Below are 19,121 nucleotides of genomic sequence, written 5' to 3' on the forward strand. Positions count from 1 at the left end.
GCTCCTCTGCCACTAAACTTGGCCACAGGCAGGTGAATTCCATTTGGAGCACAGCAGACCTGACCAAGACGTGGCCTTAGACCACTCAGCCATTGATCAGACCTGCGCAATCAATCCTGGTAAACTGAAACCCAAACATAATAAATCTAGGCATGACCCCCAGTTCAGTTCACAGTTTATTTCAGATATAGCTGTCAGTCATTTTGTTACCTAAACTCTTGGAGTTTGTAAGTGGATGTTTGGTTATGTTACTCTTGTGTCCCATATACATAGTGATGGGATAACCGAATGGTTTCCATGACCGAATAATCAATCAGTTATTTTTTGCGTCAATCGGTTATTTTTAGTTGAATGAATCACCGAATAAATTTTAGTCATTATTCACTGTCACAAAACACAACTATAGTTTGGCCGCTTAGAAAGCGACCTCCTCCAGCATTGGTTTAGCATTAGCGCGCAGGTCGTTTTCTAAGCGGCCTAACTATAGTTTTTATCTTATGGGAAACTGAATGGCATTTTAGTCTTTTAGCGTCAATCGGCGATTTTTAGTCGAATGAATAGCCGAATAAATTTTAGTTTCCTGATGATGTGACAAACTAAATCAACTAAATAACTAAATCACCGAATCGCTCGGTAAGACTAATTTAACCGAACCAGGATAAAATAACCGAATTAGTCTATTCAGCATCAATAACCGATTGATTCGGTTATTTTCATTCGGTGATTCCCACCACTACATAAACAGGATGTTCATTTGAAAACTTTCCATATCTGTTGTGTGGAAAGGTAAGGCTTTTAACACTTGTTTGTTCTCATTTCCCCCTAATTTGGACATGCCAAATCCAATAAATTATTTTCAATTTTGAAAAATGCCCCAAAAGGGCCCAATTTGGGGGGGGTAGGGGTGCTTTTTGAGAAATTTTCAAATGTAAACATATGGGTTGTGTGATACATCAATTTAAAGGTCTAATCACCCCGATCATTTTGGTCGAAAAAAGATTAATTATCTTTAAGGTATTTACAGGGTGGGTCAAAAATTGTTAAAAAAGGACTTTGAAGTTAAGTACCGTATTACCCTAACTACTTAACGGAACAGCGCCAAATTTCTTTCCAAGCTTATTCTTGAGCTACTCTTTAAGATAACTTGTAGTAAGGGCATTTTCCATGTTATTTTCTAATTTTAAAAAAATCTCAAATTTTAAGAATAAAAGAAAGCTGAAAACTCAAAATTCTTAAATAGCAATGTATAACAAATTTCATACCACGTGAAAGGTCCTTTTTTAACAAACATTTTACGTATTTAAGTTTTCTTTCTATCTCTTACCGTTTAAAAATTGCAGTAGAAAAACATAATTTTCTATGGTAAAATTATAACTATGGTAAATCGTCTTCTGTGATTAGATCTCTGTGGTCTCAGTCATCAACTGCTATTGAAGTCCATGGCCAGACAGACGTGAATGTAATAAAATGGGTAGTTTAACATGTAATAAAAACCTAGAAAATGTGCGTAATGGGTGGAGGGAGTTTGAAGGTGGTTGTAAAAATGTGAACAATGTTTTTCATGTAGACCGACTGATGCTGTTCATTTGTCAAGTTTGGGCGGTTTCCAAAGTTAGGAGAATTTTTCATGTGGATCATAGTGCGTGTCTGTTTAAAATAGATTGCAAAACTGTTGGGAAACGTCTCTATACATTTTTCAAGGATTACGGCCAGCCCTGGAATTCTGAAGCACGCCAAGTAGCAAAGTTACCTCAAATCTAATCCTGTCTCAATGGAAACTGATGGAACTCCCACAATCAACCCCATTGTGAAAATATGTACGGTCTTTAAACTCCCAAGCCCTAGTTTTACGTAAAAACACTTTTATGCGTACACAACTAAAACTGACCAACAGGAATTTACCCCTTCCTATGATGGGAAACATTATCACAGATGGCAGAAGAGTCCATTTTCCAACTCAACATTATTTAATACTATGATGAGACCATTCTTCCAATAGGGGTGGGAACCGGTAGAGGACACGATGTTGGACTCAGGTTTGAATTAACACAGCTTGCTATGGCGGTTGCGATGGAGACCCTAATTTACGGACAACCCTTGTATGTGTTCAGCAACTTATATTTAAAACAAGTTATCAAGGGTCTTGTTCACGAGGTTCCACTTTATACAGGTTAAACCTCAGCAACTTGGTGATATATTTTTAAAGTAGTTAACATTTTAATATTTTGCAGGACTTATTTTAATATTTTTTTCAGAATAGCAAGTTTTTGTACACAAAAAATTCCCTATAACCTTTTATAAACATATTTACTATTGTTATGATAAATAATAGGCAGGAGAAGAACAACTTCAGTTTGGATATCTAACAATTAAGTTTTATTTAAACATTTTACAGGAGTTTTATCACACAAGAAAAATAGAGGAATATCCCAAGCCTCAGTCTTGTACAATAGATCTAATCTACCTTGAAAACAAATCAAACTAAATTAAGTTCATATAACTATCACATAAGCTTTTTGTACAATGTTATATTGAGAATTAATTCAAAACTAACTGTAAAAAAATATTCTTAAATTATTCCGTAAAGCCGTTAAGGACTAAGAAATAACCAACCCAACTTACAAATGGGGATTTTTTTGCTATTTCAAAAATTCTTAGTCAGAATAGTGCATCAGAACTACCTACTTATAATTTGTATGAATCTTTTTCTTATACGATTGTCAAGTATCAACAAAGCGTTAAAAATAATATTGAAAGTCAACAATATTTTACATTTTTTACGGCAATAGCAAGAGATATAGATGCCATTTACTGTGAATCTTTCAGCCAAACTAGACTTTAACCAATTTTTCCTCTGCTTTTTTGATGGTGAATCACCATATTTCAAATGACACTTTTTAAACAGAATGTTTTGTCTCATTTTATCACATCATAATAATATTGCATTTTATTTTTCCTTTAGAAAATAATGATCCATATGTATAGCTTTATCCATAACCATTAAGTACAATCTAGAAAGAGATATGAGTTGGATTTCATTTTAAAATATCCAACTAAAACAATATATATAGTCCATACCCTGTACATCTAGTGGAGACGATCCATTTACAGTAAATTATTAACTATATACAAGATAATATATTTTTGTTTCAAATACTGCAATGATATTATGGAGCAATCTAATCTAGTTGAAACTTAAAATGACAAGAGGAAGTATAGTTTTATCTGATAAAATGTTGCAAATATCTTACAAAGCCTTGGATCACTTATTTTTATTTGGATACATATAGACCACATAAAAACAACTCTGATTTTGAACAGACAATAATCTACATCAACACCAAGACCATTATTTACAATACTCTGCATGCATTTCAAAATTGTAGGTTGTTTCTCAAAGTACTTTTTACCCTGAGAGCTTGTAAAAAACTAGTATTTATATTTTACATAATTATTTCAATCACTGATTGGCAAGGTAAGGCTTATCGTTGAGCTATATATTATTAGCTATAGCTTATTAGCAGATATATTATTAATGGTAAAGAAAAGTTTCTTTGACAAACCCCTGCAAGGTAAAGAATTTTTATGCACATAAGGTAGGCTATATAAAACATTTGTACATTGTTTGTGGATGCCATATTGCACCTTCATAGAATAAAAATGTGCAGTAAAATATGTCTGTAAGTAAAATGGTAATATCTCTCTACAAGCTATCATAGTTGTGAAGGCCTTTAAGAAACATCCTGAATAGCAATAGGCCTGATTACTATACAGTTAGACCCATTTATTGTAACGTCAATAAATAAAATGCAACAATAATATCCCTTTATTTACAACTAGAGGATAAGACATAACCAAGGAGAGTCATTAATTAAATGTGACAATGTCAATTAATGATAAAAACCTAACGTCACTGATCTGGATTTAGAACAAAATATCCACGTTTTATCACAGATAATTCTTTTAAATGCCACAACTTCTATGACAGCATAAAATAGGCCTAAGAGACATTTTATCAAAATTGAAATTGGAAATGACACAAATTATCATGTACTTAAAACTGTTATGGACTAGACAATGTTACAGTCATGATTATTAATAGCATTAAATGCATAAAATGTTTTACAATATGCACCACCAGAGTCTGCAGTTGAGGGAAGAGCCTATTTACCATGTGACTTCAAAAGGCGAGGACCAAGCGTTGTTGCCAAATCTATTAATTGATTGTTAAATTTTAAGAATAATATCTGTTAATCCATATATAAATAAAGTACCCATGAACTTTTGGGAAAACTACAAGTCACACCCCCATAAACAATATGCTTAAAATGTTTGTCATGACGAGAAACATTGCGCAAAACTATCCATTATTTCATAAATTGCCCGTTTACACGTTTACAGCGGCCTACTGCTATAGCAGTAGCGCGGCACTGGCACTGCTTGCAGCCTACTGTTATATCAGTAGTGTGCTCGCCTGCCAAACATTGTATCAGTATGAACCCAGCACACGGACGGGAACGTTGTGATTGTTGCCAGGCTGTAGCTTAGAATGCGAGCTTTATTTTGGTGTAGGTTAGTCCTAAAATCCCGTCTGGCTATGATTTTGTCCCGTTATCGGGGAATCCTCTGTTCGAGCCGTATTACAAAGACTCTAGTTATTGATCCAGGCAGTGCTGCTCCCTTTGGGTGTTTCAGTGAACTACGTCCACTTTCGGGGTAACGCAGAACAATCATCACTGCTCTTTTGTGATTTGTCTTACTGAGATATTTCAATGCCAATAGCGATCGCTGATTCAGTAGCGCGCCTCCGCCCGCAGTTTAGGGAGCACCATAGTAAAGGATTTCAGCAGTAAACGTGTTAAGGTCGTAATTCCTTTCTAAAGGGAACTTTCCATATACCTAATGTTAAAAATACCTCAACTGTACTTATTTACTTATTTATATGTTACTTATTTACTTAAAATCAGGTGTGATTATTTGTTTGTATTACTGTATTCTGTTTTGTTTATTTCAGCAATAATTTTATTGATACTTATGAAGTCAAACGGGTGAAGCCTGTGGATAACAGCTAGTTACCATACTCAGTTACATCAAGCTTTGCTCTGTTTATTTCTGTAATATATATATATAGTTTCACCAATTTTCGTGAAAATGTATACCAGCTGATTTAAAAATATTGGTTAATATATTTTAATCAGTGTCACCACAGCCCGCAATGGGGGCCGAGTGGTAGTCAACGGGCGATGTTGCAATGACGCGCTAGCCCGGTCATGGTATTGGCTGCCGCCAACTGCAGACTCTTGTGCCCTTGTACTGTAAGGGTGTATATTATGGAGTGTAGAATGGCTAAGGTGGTTGTTTTCTAAGATATTGAATGAGGTGTTTTCTCAAGAACTACAAATATCCGTTAGCTCCATGTTACAAAACTTGTTTAATACATCGTTTTCTAGTACAGTACCAAAACTTCTAAAAATTGAATCATAATTTTCAGTGTAGTAAGAGATAGACTTCATTATTTTTCATAAACAAGTATAATCTTTACTTCACATTCTATAACAACTTAGCAAGACATCTTAATCCAAACTTTTTAATAAATAGATTACAAATATTCACATTCACAGTGTTTCACAGTAATTTTGTACAAAAACATTTAATGTAAGATAACAATTGCTGAGCAAATCAAGAATCATTGAGTCTGCACATTAATTTCTAAATTGTTATCTTCTCCAAGCAAACAACCAAATTAAATCTGTAAATAAATGTAAACAGTTTTTCTTTAAATTTCAAAAGACAGGCTCCAACAGTTTTGATAGTTTATGCTAGCTTTAAATCTGCTTGTCTGAACTGAGTTAACAAAAAGACTTTAACTCCTCTATTTAAAATTCATCTTAATATTTCATTTAAACTATTTATTACTGCACTTACTAAACAGTTAATTATAGGCCTACTGTTTTACGATTTAATGTTTATTATATATATGCATTTCCTTTTAACATGGACGTCCATTTAAATTTTCCATAATGGGGGTCAGAGGGTCTAAAGGGTACAGAATAACACCCAGGAAAGAGGGGGATCAGGAAAATATTTCAAATTTAGATATAAAGTTTTATTTTATGCACTTCTTATGAATAACTCATCGGTCATAAGTGTGAATACTTTTATGTTTTTACTGCATAGTAAAAAAAAAATTGTTAACTTGGAGTTTTATAAGGGCAGGAGCTCGAGCCCCCCCCCCCCTCTCCCCCCTAGACCATATTTTCATAATCTGGTAGGCCTACCGGTAACTATGAAAAATAAGCTGAAACAGAGTCAAACTTGAAATTAAAATGTCTCTTTTAGTAGACTCAATTTTATGAAATAGTGAAAAGAGTGCAGAATTGAAACCAATGTATAAACTTAACAAGAGTCGAACATTAGGGGATGAAATGTACAACTTTGATCATGTTTTTAGTTTTTAAGCAACACCATACGTTAAATTGTATTAATTTGTTATGCTGATAGCAGCCTTTGGAAACAAAGTCTTGCAAACTTTATCCTTATGCCGGTCTGACAGGCCCCATTCTACTCATTTTTAAAAACTATTTAATTTTTAAAATATCAAAGAAATCTTAAAAGCTTTTGAGTGATTCTATCTCAAATGACACTTAAATAAAAACAATAACAAGGCCTCAGTTACAATTCTGCGAAATATTAGACCTTATTCAGTTAGTTTAGAAGTTTTTACAAATCCAATGTGCATAGGTTATTAAAGACCAGAATGATTTTAAATTGTTGTTGGTTAAGCCCTGTTTTTCTCTGATTACCTATTTAAAACTCAATATGGTCTTAATGACATTAAACTGAAAATAAAGGTACGGTAACAAAAAAATGTCTCCTTCTATGAAAAATAGAGTTATGGTCTAGCTTAAAACAACTTAAAACACATAAGACAAACATTTTAAATTTAACAAAAAATCAAATATCTTTTAAAAATAAAAAAATCTTCTCCATCAAATAATATAAATACTAAATAGGTTCTTAATAATGAGTTTTAAAGAGAAAATTACGTATCTCGTTGGTAATCAGGGTCATTTTATGGTGGGCCTAATTATCAGTCTTACTCTTAAGAAATGGGAAATGTAACTGAGGTCTAAGTCTATAACAATGTGCAAGTAAACATTGATTGAGGACTATAAATAAACAGTTACATGAAATGATGTCCTCACATACACATTTAGGTTCATTTTCATATTCTTAATTTCCATTAACTTAGTCCTACAAATAACTTGCACTTAAAAGACGCTGGAAATTACATTCAGACGATTTTTTACAACTCCTTGATTTGCCCACCAAAATAAAAATGTAGCCTATATAAGTTATGTAGTTATTTGAAAAAAACAATGTATTTAAAAACTTGACGTTAGCGTATTTTATGCTAAATTTTAATTAGGGCCTATTTGGGCTAATGTCCAGAATATAAATAAATCAGGTTACAACATTATAAAGCACCGATTCAATCACGTAAAAGAAAAATCAATCTCTTAAAATTATTGTATGTTCTGTATTACTTTAAGACAAAAATTTGCCTTCTCCAATCAATTTAAAGGAAGTTTGTCGGTATTAAAAATACTAATGGTTACTGTATTTTTTTTTTTTTAGTTTTAAAAGGCTAAACAGTAAATAAAATTAGTTAGCTAGAAAATGATCCATAATAATTTCAATTTATTATTTCAAAAAGTAATTTTTATGTCAAATAATTTTCAATTGTTAAGTTGGCTACCTACACATTTTAGCAGTATAATACGAGATTGATTTACAAATATCCCTGTCATGCTATTTTTTGTCCATCATGATATTTAACGATGATGTAACTTACTTCTTTACTTTGTTGATTTCTATGTTAAAAGTGTTTGCAGATCCTAGCAACTTGTGTAGGCCTACGCTATCTTCTCCATTAGAAAGATTATGTTCAGGTAGGGTCCATTCAGATCTCGGCACTGATGCTAAGAAACCTAGAACACAACAGACTCATTATAGTTTCACAGATTTGCCTTGAGGTAGCGACTCTAATCGTACGGCTGTAGCACCTAGATTAGGAGTCATACTGCTTCGCATGTTAATAAACTAAACCCATTATTGTGACGCGACTGGTGCCGTGCAACAAAAGTGGTTCTAGTCCCAAGTCAAGTTGTACGACAAAACTGCTAGCATGAGCAGTTAAGATGCGACACCCAATACAACTGGAGCTTGGTGTTAAATTAAATAGCCTGCTTTAACATACAATACTAGCAAACCTACTGTTTTGTTAGGTTTATCTTAATGTTTTGTTTTCCAATTTTATATTGTTACAAATAAATTAGGATTGTTTCATTAAATTCCATAACTTAGGCCTATGCACCAATGCCAGTATTCCTGTATGGAAGGAAGTCTGCTTTACAATGTTATGTTTCTGATCTAACCATTTCTTTCATGATTATGACTAGGCTATATAATCTAGATTACTGATGTTTCCGTCTCCTCAGTTCAATCGTAACTCATAGATGACTATTGCCTACCGGTACTCATTTTGGAGTCTTAAGAGAATAAATAAACTTTTGTATTTTACTTGTTTATGTATTAAACTTAGCAAATTTATTTATTTTATACTAACCTAGTAAGATTTTACTAAAAACACACTTTATTACCCTTCCTGTAGCTGCAAACATAGGTCCTCGTTAAACCTAATATTAAATAATAGAGTTAGGGCTAAGTGAGAAAACAGGCAAATGGAAATTCGTTTAGTCTGCAGGTTTGCTGCGGTGGGGGTATTTTTTGTCATCATTTGATTTGACGTATAAACAAAAATAACTGGATTGGTTAGTTTAAACTAGATGTTTTAAAGAATAGTTATAATTACTTCATGGTTTATTAAGTATACATATTAGTGTTAAATGTTTTCAAGATAAATTTTCAATATTTAGAATGAAACACGGAAGACCTCCAAACCGAAAATATATACAGAGTCTGCAAGGGAAAAAGAGCTATATAATCGATCATCAGGTAAACAATTTTACAACTTTGTCTACAACCGAGCCAGTTCCAACCAGCACATACAGTACATCTCACCAAGGTTTAAGAACGTCGACCAAATCTTGCATCCAATAAGAACAGTAGGGAAATAATTTCAGATATGATGGCTGAGCAATATGATAAACAACAGGCCGGCCATCTTGAGCAGGAGTGTAGATGAATCACTGTGTTCACAATGGGTTCACATTTAAGAAATGCTTTATTCAATCCGAGCAAAGCTCGGTCTCTTGGTACTTATTCTTAAAACATCAGTCCAGGAGGCATTCATAATGAATAGGGTGGAAAATAGTCACAGGACGGTTTTAAATATTTTAAAAGAGTAATTTAAAAGTAGCCGTTTTAAGAGTAGCTTTAAAACGTGATACACAGTTATTGAGCATTATAATCATTTTAACACATTATTCAGTGGTGCGCTACCTCTTCATGCGGACGACTCGATAGGAGTCAGAAGAAAATCTTAAATGTAAGCGTAGGTTAGTATGCACATCAAATTAAAGGTCTTTGTTAGTAAAATACAACGCCGCAAACCCAAATTCAAACGGACAATCTAGTCCAAAATGACAACTATTCAAAGATGCATTGAATTTGCAATAGGCTACTATTATTATACGCTACCACCTCAGGTGCGCTAGAAAACGGAAGAAAATCATAAGCGTATGCATAGGTCGATTATGCAAATAAAATTAAAGGGCTTTAGTAGCCTAGTAGAATATACAATGGCAAAAATTTGAGCTCAAAAGGAGAACTAAGTAAAAAATGGTAGCCGTTCAAAGATTCAAAATGGCAGATTCAAGAAATCTTTGAACAGCTGCCATCTTTGAGCTCCGTTGTCCATTTTGAGTTTAAATTTGCGGCATTGTATTCTACTAGTAAAGGCCTTTAATTTGATGTGCACATCAACATATGCTCTTAGGCCTACATTTAAGATTTTCTTCCGACGGGCCGTCCCCCTGTGGAGGTAGTGTATCTCTGAATAATGTGTTAAGCTAGGCAGATAGGTTTAGTGCAACACTAATGCATCATTATAATTTTGTTGCTATTAAAAATTGAGATAGGAAACCCATCTACCATGTTGTCCACTACTGAACTCCCCTAGTTGCCAGCAACGATATAACCAACACATATGGAACGCTGGCTCAGTGGTGGCCGCGCGGTCCTGCTTCCCCCACTCCCTACTGGCAGACACCGCTGCAGCCTATACACTCACCATTATTAAATGCACCTTCTTAGTCACCAGTCTGTTGAAATAGGCTATATAGAGATAATATTATTGCTAATGCATATTTTACTTTTTTTTACTATTCAAAGCTTTAGCCTATGTCGGTTTTGTTTCTTGCAGAAAACAACCCTTTTGAATTCTGTATAGCCTAACTAACATTCACTAATCTTGGTTTTAGAAATTTTTAAAGGCAACTGATAACTTATTGCTAGTTCCAAATTTTACATGGTAGGTAATAAGTTAATAAGTCCCCCTAACTGTAGGCTAATTGCAAAGAATGCCTACAATATACTTATAAAAAATACAATATTTTTAATTTCAAACGTATTTTATCAAACAAAAACATTAAAACATTTCTGGATAAAACGATTTTGTTGGGTTTGTGCTGCAGACCTATGTTTGACTTAAACACAATACCTACAGTACGTTTTTCTTTCACGGAGTGATGAGAATGTAATCTTACAAAATAGATCACAAAAAAGCTAAAGAAAAAATGTATTTTGTTCACAACAAACATAGGTATGCAGCCAAAACTAAGCAGATTTATTCTATTCAGAAATGTTCATGTGTAATATGTTTTCGATTAGTAATGGATTTGAAGTTACAAATATTGTAGCCTATTTTCTATCCTTTATTTGACATTACTGATTATTAATTTACCATATCTACCATACATAATTTGGAACTAGCAATATCAGTTGACTAAAAACATCTAAAATCAAATGTAAATAGTGTAGTTTAAAAGAGTTCACATGTGTTATTTTCTGCAAGAAACTAAACAGAACTTAAGTTTAGAACAGTTTAAAAAGAGTTTGACATGTGTTAGCAATATTTTATCTCTAGGTATATATTTCAACAGACCAGCGACTAAAAAGGAGTGTTTTATAATGGTGAGTGTATGGGCTGCGGAGGGGTCTGCCTAGTGGGGGGAGCTAGACTGAAAACAGCGCCCGCTACGCCACTGAGAGCGCAATCTAGTAGTTCTTTACATCGTTGGTCGCTAGATGCTGAATAGGGATATCTGTGTTAACTACAGCCGTTACGGCTGTAACAAGTCTAGGAAGGTAACTTAAGAAAAAGCCCAATATGTTTATTGTTTATATGTTTGTGTGTGTTTATGTTTGTTACTAGTAAGTTAGACTGCAAATCATTAGCGAAGCTCGAAGACAAATTTGATCTCATCATCAGAACACCACATGAATCCCTTCTTTCCCATCAAGATACCATCGCAACTGACACCTTCAATACTGAAAACGTAGCACCAGATAGAATAAATTTAAACATTTCTTTATCCAAAGATGACGCAACATCAGAATCTCGAGCTAGGCTTCCACCATTGAACACGATTATACGACCACCCAATGAATCTATAGAAGAGTTCTACTCAAAATACATTCAATTCTACACTACTTTTAAAATGTCCGATACCAATGATCTGCAAACTACCACATGTACTAACAAACATTCACCACTTGCTAAAGCTGTACATGTTGCTTCAATTTCCTCATCAAACAACAATAGACAGACTTATGATGGGACCATTGTATCTCCACCTGATGAAATAAAAAGTGACAGTTCTTTTTTAGGAGTATCCCAACCAAAACAAATTTCAGAGATTCCACACAGAAGCCTCTAAAGATTTTGCATCAAAACACAGACAGGATCAACAATAAAATAAATAGAATCAACCATCTTCTTCACATGCTAAATCCAGATATAGCAGTATTTACTGAACATGGTAACTCACCCGAGGAAATAATGAACACAAGACTATTAAACTACACTTTGATAGCCTCCTTTGGAAGAAACAACCTCAACAAAGGTGGGGTAGCCATCTACAAAAATGACAAGCTATCTAACGAAGTTTTTGACCTGGAAGTAGAGGGTCACAGCATACCACTTATCTGTGAAGTAGCAGCCGTAAAGATGCGCCTTTGTGGTTCAAAATATCTGTACATACTGGGAGTTTACCGACCACCCGCAGACACTCTGGATCAAACTAAACAAGCCCTAAACCTTCTTGCTGAAATTATTGACACCTTTCCTGTATTCAACTCATCCACCCTGGTCATTGGAGACCTCAATATCGACGGACTCAAGCCTTCGACCGAGAAGAGGCTGCTGACAGAAATCTTGACATCATACGACTGCAAGAGAATTGATTTACCTGCAACTCGCATCTCGACTTTTTCTTCTACATCCATTGACGCGGTCTGCACAAACCTTGATCTGGACCTGATCAATGTCGAAGTGATCAACACCGGCATCTCCGATCATACCGGACAATTATGCTCCATACGCCTATCTACGACTATCCCCAAGCAATCAAGTCACACCAGACGGATGGTGACCGCGCGTAATCTTGACCAGCTGAAGGTTCAGCTCTCTCAAGAAACTTGGGAAAGTGTACTCAACAAACACGACGTTGATGAGGCCTACAACGAGTTCATGCACATCGTTACCACAAACCTTAATCTTGCCTGTCCATACAGAAAATCAAGAGCCAAGAAAAACAAAAATAATAAATGATGAAGGTGCTAAAGAGCTTAGACAAAGATTCTTGGCGGCAAACAACTGTTATATTTTAACTGGGCGTGCAGAAGACAAGTTAATAGCCAATAACTTGAAAAAATCATATGACTTGAAGTTGAATTCACTTCGACGAGATTTTAATGCGGAGCGCATTCGGAACTCTGACAACAAGAGCAAAGCTGTATGGGATGTTATAAATGAAGAGCGGAAATCCACAAAACCTACAAAGGCCGAAATTACATCCCTTCTAATAGATGATACCCGCCAGGAGGACCCTCAAAAAATTGCTCAACACTTTAACGATTATTTTGCAACGATCGCAGACAAAACCCTAGGCTTGGACAACTCTGCGCCTCAATCACTTCAACTGCCCAAGGAAGAAGCTGTTAATTCAAAACTAGAGTTCTTCATGCCAACTCACAAACTGGAATTAAAACTGTCATAGACTCCTTGAAGTCTAAGTCTTTAACTGGCTTGGATGACATATCATCAAGAATGGTCAAGCATTGTAAAAACGAATTACTTCAGCCCATTCTTCATATATCAAATCTATCCCTGGCCCAAGGCGTCTTCCCCTTAAAAATGAAACAATCAAAGATATACCCTTTACATAAACGAGGGAAAAGGGATGAAGTTGGCAATTTCAGGCCAATATCACTGGTGCCGACAGTATCTAAGATAGTGGAGAAGGTTGTATTATCCAGGCTACTTGAATACATGATTGCAAATGATCTCCTGACTAAAAGACAACACGGCTTCATCAAAGGCCGCTCAACTATGACAGCTCTGGTGGACCTTTGTGAACATGTGATAGACTGCCTAGAAGAGGAGGAGACCGTCGCCGGAATTTTCATTGACCTAAGCAAGGCATTTGACTGCTTAGGCCATGATCTGATCCTGTCAAAACTAGAAGCCTTGGGAATTCAAAATATTGCCCTGAAGTGGTTTTCTAGCTACCTTTCAGACAGACAGCAAGTAGTTGAAATCCACCCGACAGACGGAAAAGTATCGAAGATGATTAGATCCAGCCCACTTCCTGTCACAAGAGGCGTCCCTCAAGGTTCTGTCTTGGGGCCAGTGATGTTCATTCTCTTCACCAACGACCTACCAGAATGTGTCAACGCTTATGGACAGTGCTTTATGTACGCAGATGATTCTGTAATCGTATCCTCCAGCAAGTCCTTGGAAAATCTCGAAGTCAAATCCTACATTGCTCTGAATGTTGCATTAGACTACTGTCAAAATAACAACCATGTGTTTAACGAAGACAAGACCAAGCAACTGACTTTCGGTAAAAAACCCTTTCCTGGCTTGCCGAACCTTGACACTGTGAGCTCTACAACACATCTAGGGATGACCATCGATTCCACTTTTACATGGATACCCCATGTAGATATCCTCTGCATGAAGTTAAGTAGCGCATTATTCGCAATCAGAAGAGTCATGGCCTCCAGTACATTGGAAACAGCAAGAGTCGCTTACCACGCTCTCTTCGAGAGCAACATGAACTATGGAGTATCCCTCTGGGGAGGATCATCCTGCGCCAATCTGGAAAGAGTCCTACTTCTCCAGAAGAGAGCCATACGAACAATGGCAAAGTTGGGTTGGCGAGATAGCTGCAGACGACTTTCAGGGATTGGGGAATACTCACTGTTGTAGCCATATACATCTTAGAAGCTGTGGACTCCGCATGCTCCAGAAGCCTCAAAAGAAATGGCCATCTTCACTCCTACAACACCAGACATGCTGGAGATTTCAACCTGCCCTTTCATCTCAGGAAGTTTTTCGAGATGAAACCTTCCTACGCCGGAGCCAGATTCTACAATATTCTACCAGAAGAACTGAAGTCTGTGTGTCCCAACCAAGTAAAATCTCACCTGAAGCAGTGGCTTTCCCAACGTCCCTTCTATTCTGTTAAAGAATTCATGAACTGGAGAGAACCTATTACCTGAAGTACACTCACTACACAATCTCACCTATTAGCCTATAACAATAACATTAATCTGACGCCTGTCAAATCTTAACGATTTTGATTAAAAGTTATTCTCTCTCTCTCTCTCCCCCTCTCTCTCTCTCTCTCTCTCTCTCCCCCTCTCTCTCTCCCTCTCTCCCCCTCTCTCTCTCTCTTAGTTGAAATTTTTGTTTTATCAAACATGAAATTTAATTTATAGCCTACAGAATAGGCCTACTTTTATTTGGGAGCAACAAGCATAGGTCAATTTGGCACCGTTTAAAATTAGGCCTAAGTTACAGTAGGCTATGTACGATTATTTACGTACAGTTTCACAGAAAACCTACAAGAAGATTGGATCAAATAGCCTACCGTAGGTACCTTATTAGTTCGATATAGGTACCTACCTACCTATTGAATTAAATATTTCAATTGAATAGTCCAACTATTGAATATAAATATTGATTTTCTGTAACGATAGGCCTATTGGTCTTTAAAAGGGATTTTCTTAAGGTACTGTCCGCCATTCTTTTACAGTAGAATATGCTGCTGCGGCATATAAGTTAGGATATGTTTGTTAAAAGTTTATGAAACTCATGAAAAAGAGGATAAGTTAGTATCAATATAAATTCACGTCTTAGTACATGTATCTCTTTTAAATATTACACTTAAGTTTACAGCCTAACTTTTGTTTTTATGAATATAAGTTAACCCTTTTTATTATAAACTAAACCAAGCCAAACTGAACTAAGCTAATATAAGTTAACCTAACTTAACCGCCACAAAACAGTGTAAAAAAAAACTTCATAAAAATCATAAGTCACAACTTCGATTGTGTTTTTCGTTCGACACGTTATTAAACTAATATTTTATCCGATACCTAATAACTTTTGCCTTGATCGTAAAATTTTAGCTCTGGCAAAAAGATGTGTGGAACTGTAGGCTACTCGGTTATTAAGTTAAGTTGGCAAGTCAAAGGGTGTTTTATATGCTTATGTAAGTTAAAACAGCCCCTATCTATGTGTAGAACAAATAGGCCTAAATAAGTTAAGACCACCCAGCTGTGTCTCACTTCATTGGACAAACAAATTATATTGATGCTTATTTTTAGTAGGTTAGGCTACAGGTCTCACAATTTTGAGGCCTACCAGGTAACTTACTAAAACTGTATAACACTTACCAAATACTGTAAACGTTAAACAGCAACTGGAGATAGCCTGAAGATGATTAAGACAGTAGTTCCGCAAATGACTTCAAATATGCTTCATGTAATTTATTTGTGAATTCCTGATCATTTTTCATCAAGTAACTGAATGCTTGAACAAACTGTTTCTTAGTCAGAGGTTCTGGGATATTCTGAGGATTAGCTTGTGCAGAATTGCCAATCTTGGATGAAGCTGGTGTTATTGCCTCCACACTTCCTTCCTTTTTTGCAGATGAAGTAAACATTACAGGAGGCATAAGAGCTGGTTTTAAGTCCATTGGTGCAGACAGAGGACGGTTTTCTGTAAGAATTGAAGTTGACTCTGTCAGTCCTTCAGTTACAACTGGGGAAGAATTTTGGGTCAATTTAGAGTTAAAAAACTGCTGAGAGTGCACAACACTCGGGGGCGAGTCAGAGATTCTTAAAAAACCTAAACTGTTTTCCACTTTATTTATTCCTGGAATATTGACAGGGCCATTTTCAATTATTGGCAGGCCTTGTTTTGTGGTGAACGAAAAATTATTTCGTATTTCAATACTGTTACTGGTTGGGATCATGTGGTTACCACCATTCTTCAAGAAACCAGCAAAGTCTCCTTGTTGAGGAGTGATTGCTCTTTGTTGCTTTTCAATGTGTTCAACACTATGAACTGGATTAGACATCAAACGCTGCAGTAACGGTTTAACATCATTTTGAGGAGGAGGAATGGCTATCGGGAGAGATGGCATACGTGATAATCCTGGTGGTGGGCCTGATCTTGAGTTATTTATAAAAACAACTGGGGGCTGATTGATGTTTGTGTCTTGAGCAAACTTAGACCCATTGCTTGCTTTTGCGAAAAAATCCATTACACTCTTAGGTGTTAAATCTGTTTCTTTTGGATTAAAATTCATGTCATGAGAGTTGCCCAAAAAGTCTGCGTTCGTCTTCCTTGGAGATTTAGAATTAAATTCTTCTTGGGCTTTTGTTAACATTGAAAATATGTCAACATTACTTCCTGAACCTGATGCTGGCTGTCGGCCTACCTTTCCTGGTTTACTTTCAAGGGTTTCTTGAATAATTTTTGAGAGAACTCCTGCAATTTTTATACACTCATCTCTGTCATAAAACCAAATCCCATATATTTTCTTCTGTGAATTTCTATACAGAAGAAAAGGATCTTGAAGCTGCAAATCTAAACCTTCAGTAACAGGTTCAACTAAATTTTTCATGTTAAGTCTGTTCATGATCAATATGTTGTGAAAAGGTTCACCTGTACGACTGTAAACAAAAAGGGCACCTTCTATGTCAGTTTTCTCCCATTCATTTTCAAAAGTGTACAACGCTACATGAGCTGCAGTTTCTACCAAACCTTTTGCATAGGGATCAACTCTTTTAAGTGCAGCAAAATTCATCTTATATTCGTTTAGCTCCGCCATCATATACGCACTTTCAAACTAACAATATTAGCAAACACTTTGTTTATAAGATACGACTACTAAAATCTTGTCACATAATACAAATTTTATACGAGTTCAATGTTTTAAGCCCTAATAAAATGAAAGCACAAACATGAAATTAAAATTGAGAATGAGACATAACATAACATCGACGCGACGACATGACATGATCATGATCTCAAAAACATTATTGTCTTGTCTGCTTGTCAGCTTGGCCATTGGAGCCAATACAATAACACCTTTTGGACAGACAAGCGGCGAATCTGATACTTCGAATATTAACATCGTTCACAAATCTACTAGGGTGGCTCGTCTGCCAATTGAGCGGAGTGAGCATGGATATAAACAAATAACCTTATTAACAAATATAAGTTTTTATTAAAAAAATATGGTAATAGATTACAACATAAAAACATGAGTAAATATCTAATTGATACTTTTAATATTTTTCAATGAAATGGTGACCATACAAAGTAGGTATTTTAAGCCGAGTATGAATGTAGAGTGGAGATAATAAGTGTATGATGAGTGGCGCGATCTTTTAGTCTTGTTAGCGACTAAGGCCGACTTATTCCGTAAACACAGCTGTTAATTAATAGCCCATACAGCAAATGGCAACTAAGGGACCTACAGTTTATATTGGAATCCGAACCATATTATCGCCTTTGTATATATGAATTGGTCTAATTTTCAGGATAGTACTGCGGATAGTCATAGTACTCACTCGTGCGAACGTTAATCACAATTTAAGTCTTACCATATCTTTATTCTTTACTTACCATTTGCTTCTCTTATTTATGATTTTGACTCTCTCATCATCACAGAGGTTGGCGGCCTATTCTTGCATTTGCCCGTCCACATACTAACTGCCCGTGCGTGGACACGGCCACCTTTAACTACAGGCCGCGGCCTAGTAGAATTGGCAACGTCGCAGATGGTGTTGTTTAGCGACAGAAGTCCCATAAGATAACATGGCAGACAGGTGACATCAGCTCATTAATTCGCACTTTATATTGATTTAAATTTAAAGGTATGAACATATTTTAATAAAACATACAGAATTGAAAACCGAAACAATATGAATTAAAAATCTATATCTGTACATTTTAAGTGGAGTCAATATTGTCATAGTCCAGTAACCAATCTTTCGTAAATATACAAATACCATTTTTTAGCTGCTTCCAAACAAAACCGAAGCCACTTCGAAGGCCGTGGCCTGGAGTTAAAGGCGGCCGTGGCGTGGATCATAAACAGCAAAGCAAGGGGTGAGCCGACATCGGTGCCTTGGGCCTTAAGTCCGTGACGCTACAGACTGATCCACCGACTCACCATATAAACAGTGAGTTATAATATTCATTACAAGACCATCAAAAATAATAAACACTGTTTTAGGTTTTTTCTTATTGGCTTACCAGTTGCGAGTCCCATGTCTCACTTTAACTTTAAGTTTCCTAAAAGTTTCACACTCGCTTAGCTTAGTGAAGAGGTGTTAGGTTAGAGACATAAGACTGCCTGAGGGTGTTACTCAACGTGTAATGAACAAAAATTAAATTTAGAAAAACAACAAAAGCAACAAAGTGTTACAACAGCAAAAGAAAACTTTGAAAAGGCAAAAACCAACAATAATAAGATAAATTAATTTACAACGTTAAATTTACAAGAAAAGAAAATCAGTTGAAAATATAAAAGAATTAGTTATTGACAAATTATATGACTTTTATGTTTGAC

The 19,121-nt window shown here is 35.6% G+C and overlaps 1 protein-coding gene across 1 annotated transcript; it reads right to left on the reverse strand.

Annotated features, from left to right (window-relative positions):
* Positions 1-6,262: 6,262 nt before the first annotated feature.
* Positions 6,263-17,553, reverse strand: LOC129004113 (mRNA-decapping enzyme 1A). Its single transcript, XM_054432540.1, has 2 exons — positions 15,931-17,553; positions 6,263-7,991 (listed from the first exon to the last, which is right to left on the reverse strand). Exon 1 carries the CDS (start codon positions 17,373-17,375, stop codon positions 15,978-15,980), a length of 1,398 nt encoding a protein of 465 aa, XP_054288515.1. The 5' UTR covers positions 17,376-17,553; the 3' UTR covers positions 6,263-7,991; positions 15,931-15,977.
* Between the last annotated feature and the right edge of the window lie 1,568 nt (positions 17,554-19,121).

Source organism: Macrosteles quadrilineatus, unplaced genomic scaffold (genome assembly GCF_028750875.1).
Source record: "Macrosteles quadrilineatus isolate MER2022 unplaced genomic scaffold, UCM_ALF_1.0 Scaffold_9__3_contigs__length_116548681, whole genome shotgun sequence".
In the NCBI taxonomy this organism is placed as follows: domain Eukaryota; kingdom Metazoa; phylum Arthropoda; class Insecta; order Hemiptera; family Cicadellidae; genus Macrosteles; species Macrosteles quadrilineatus.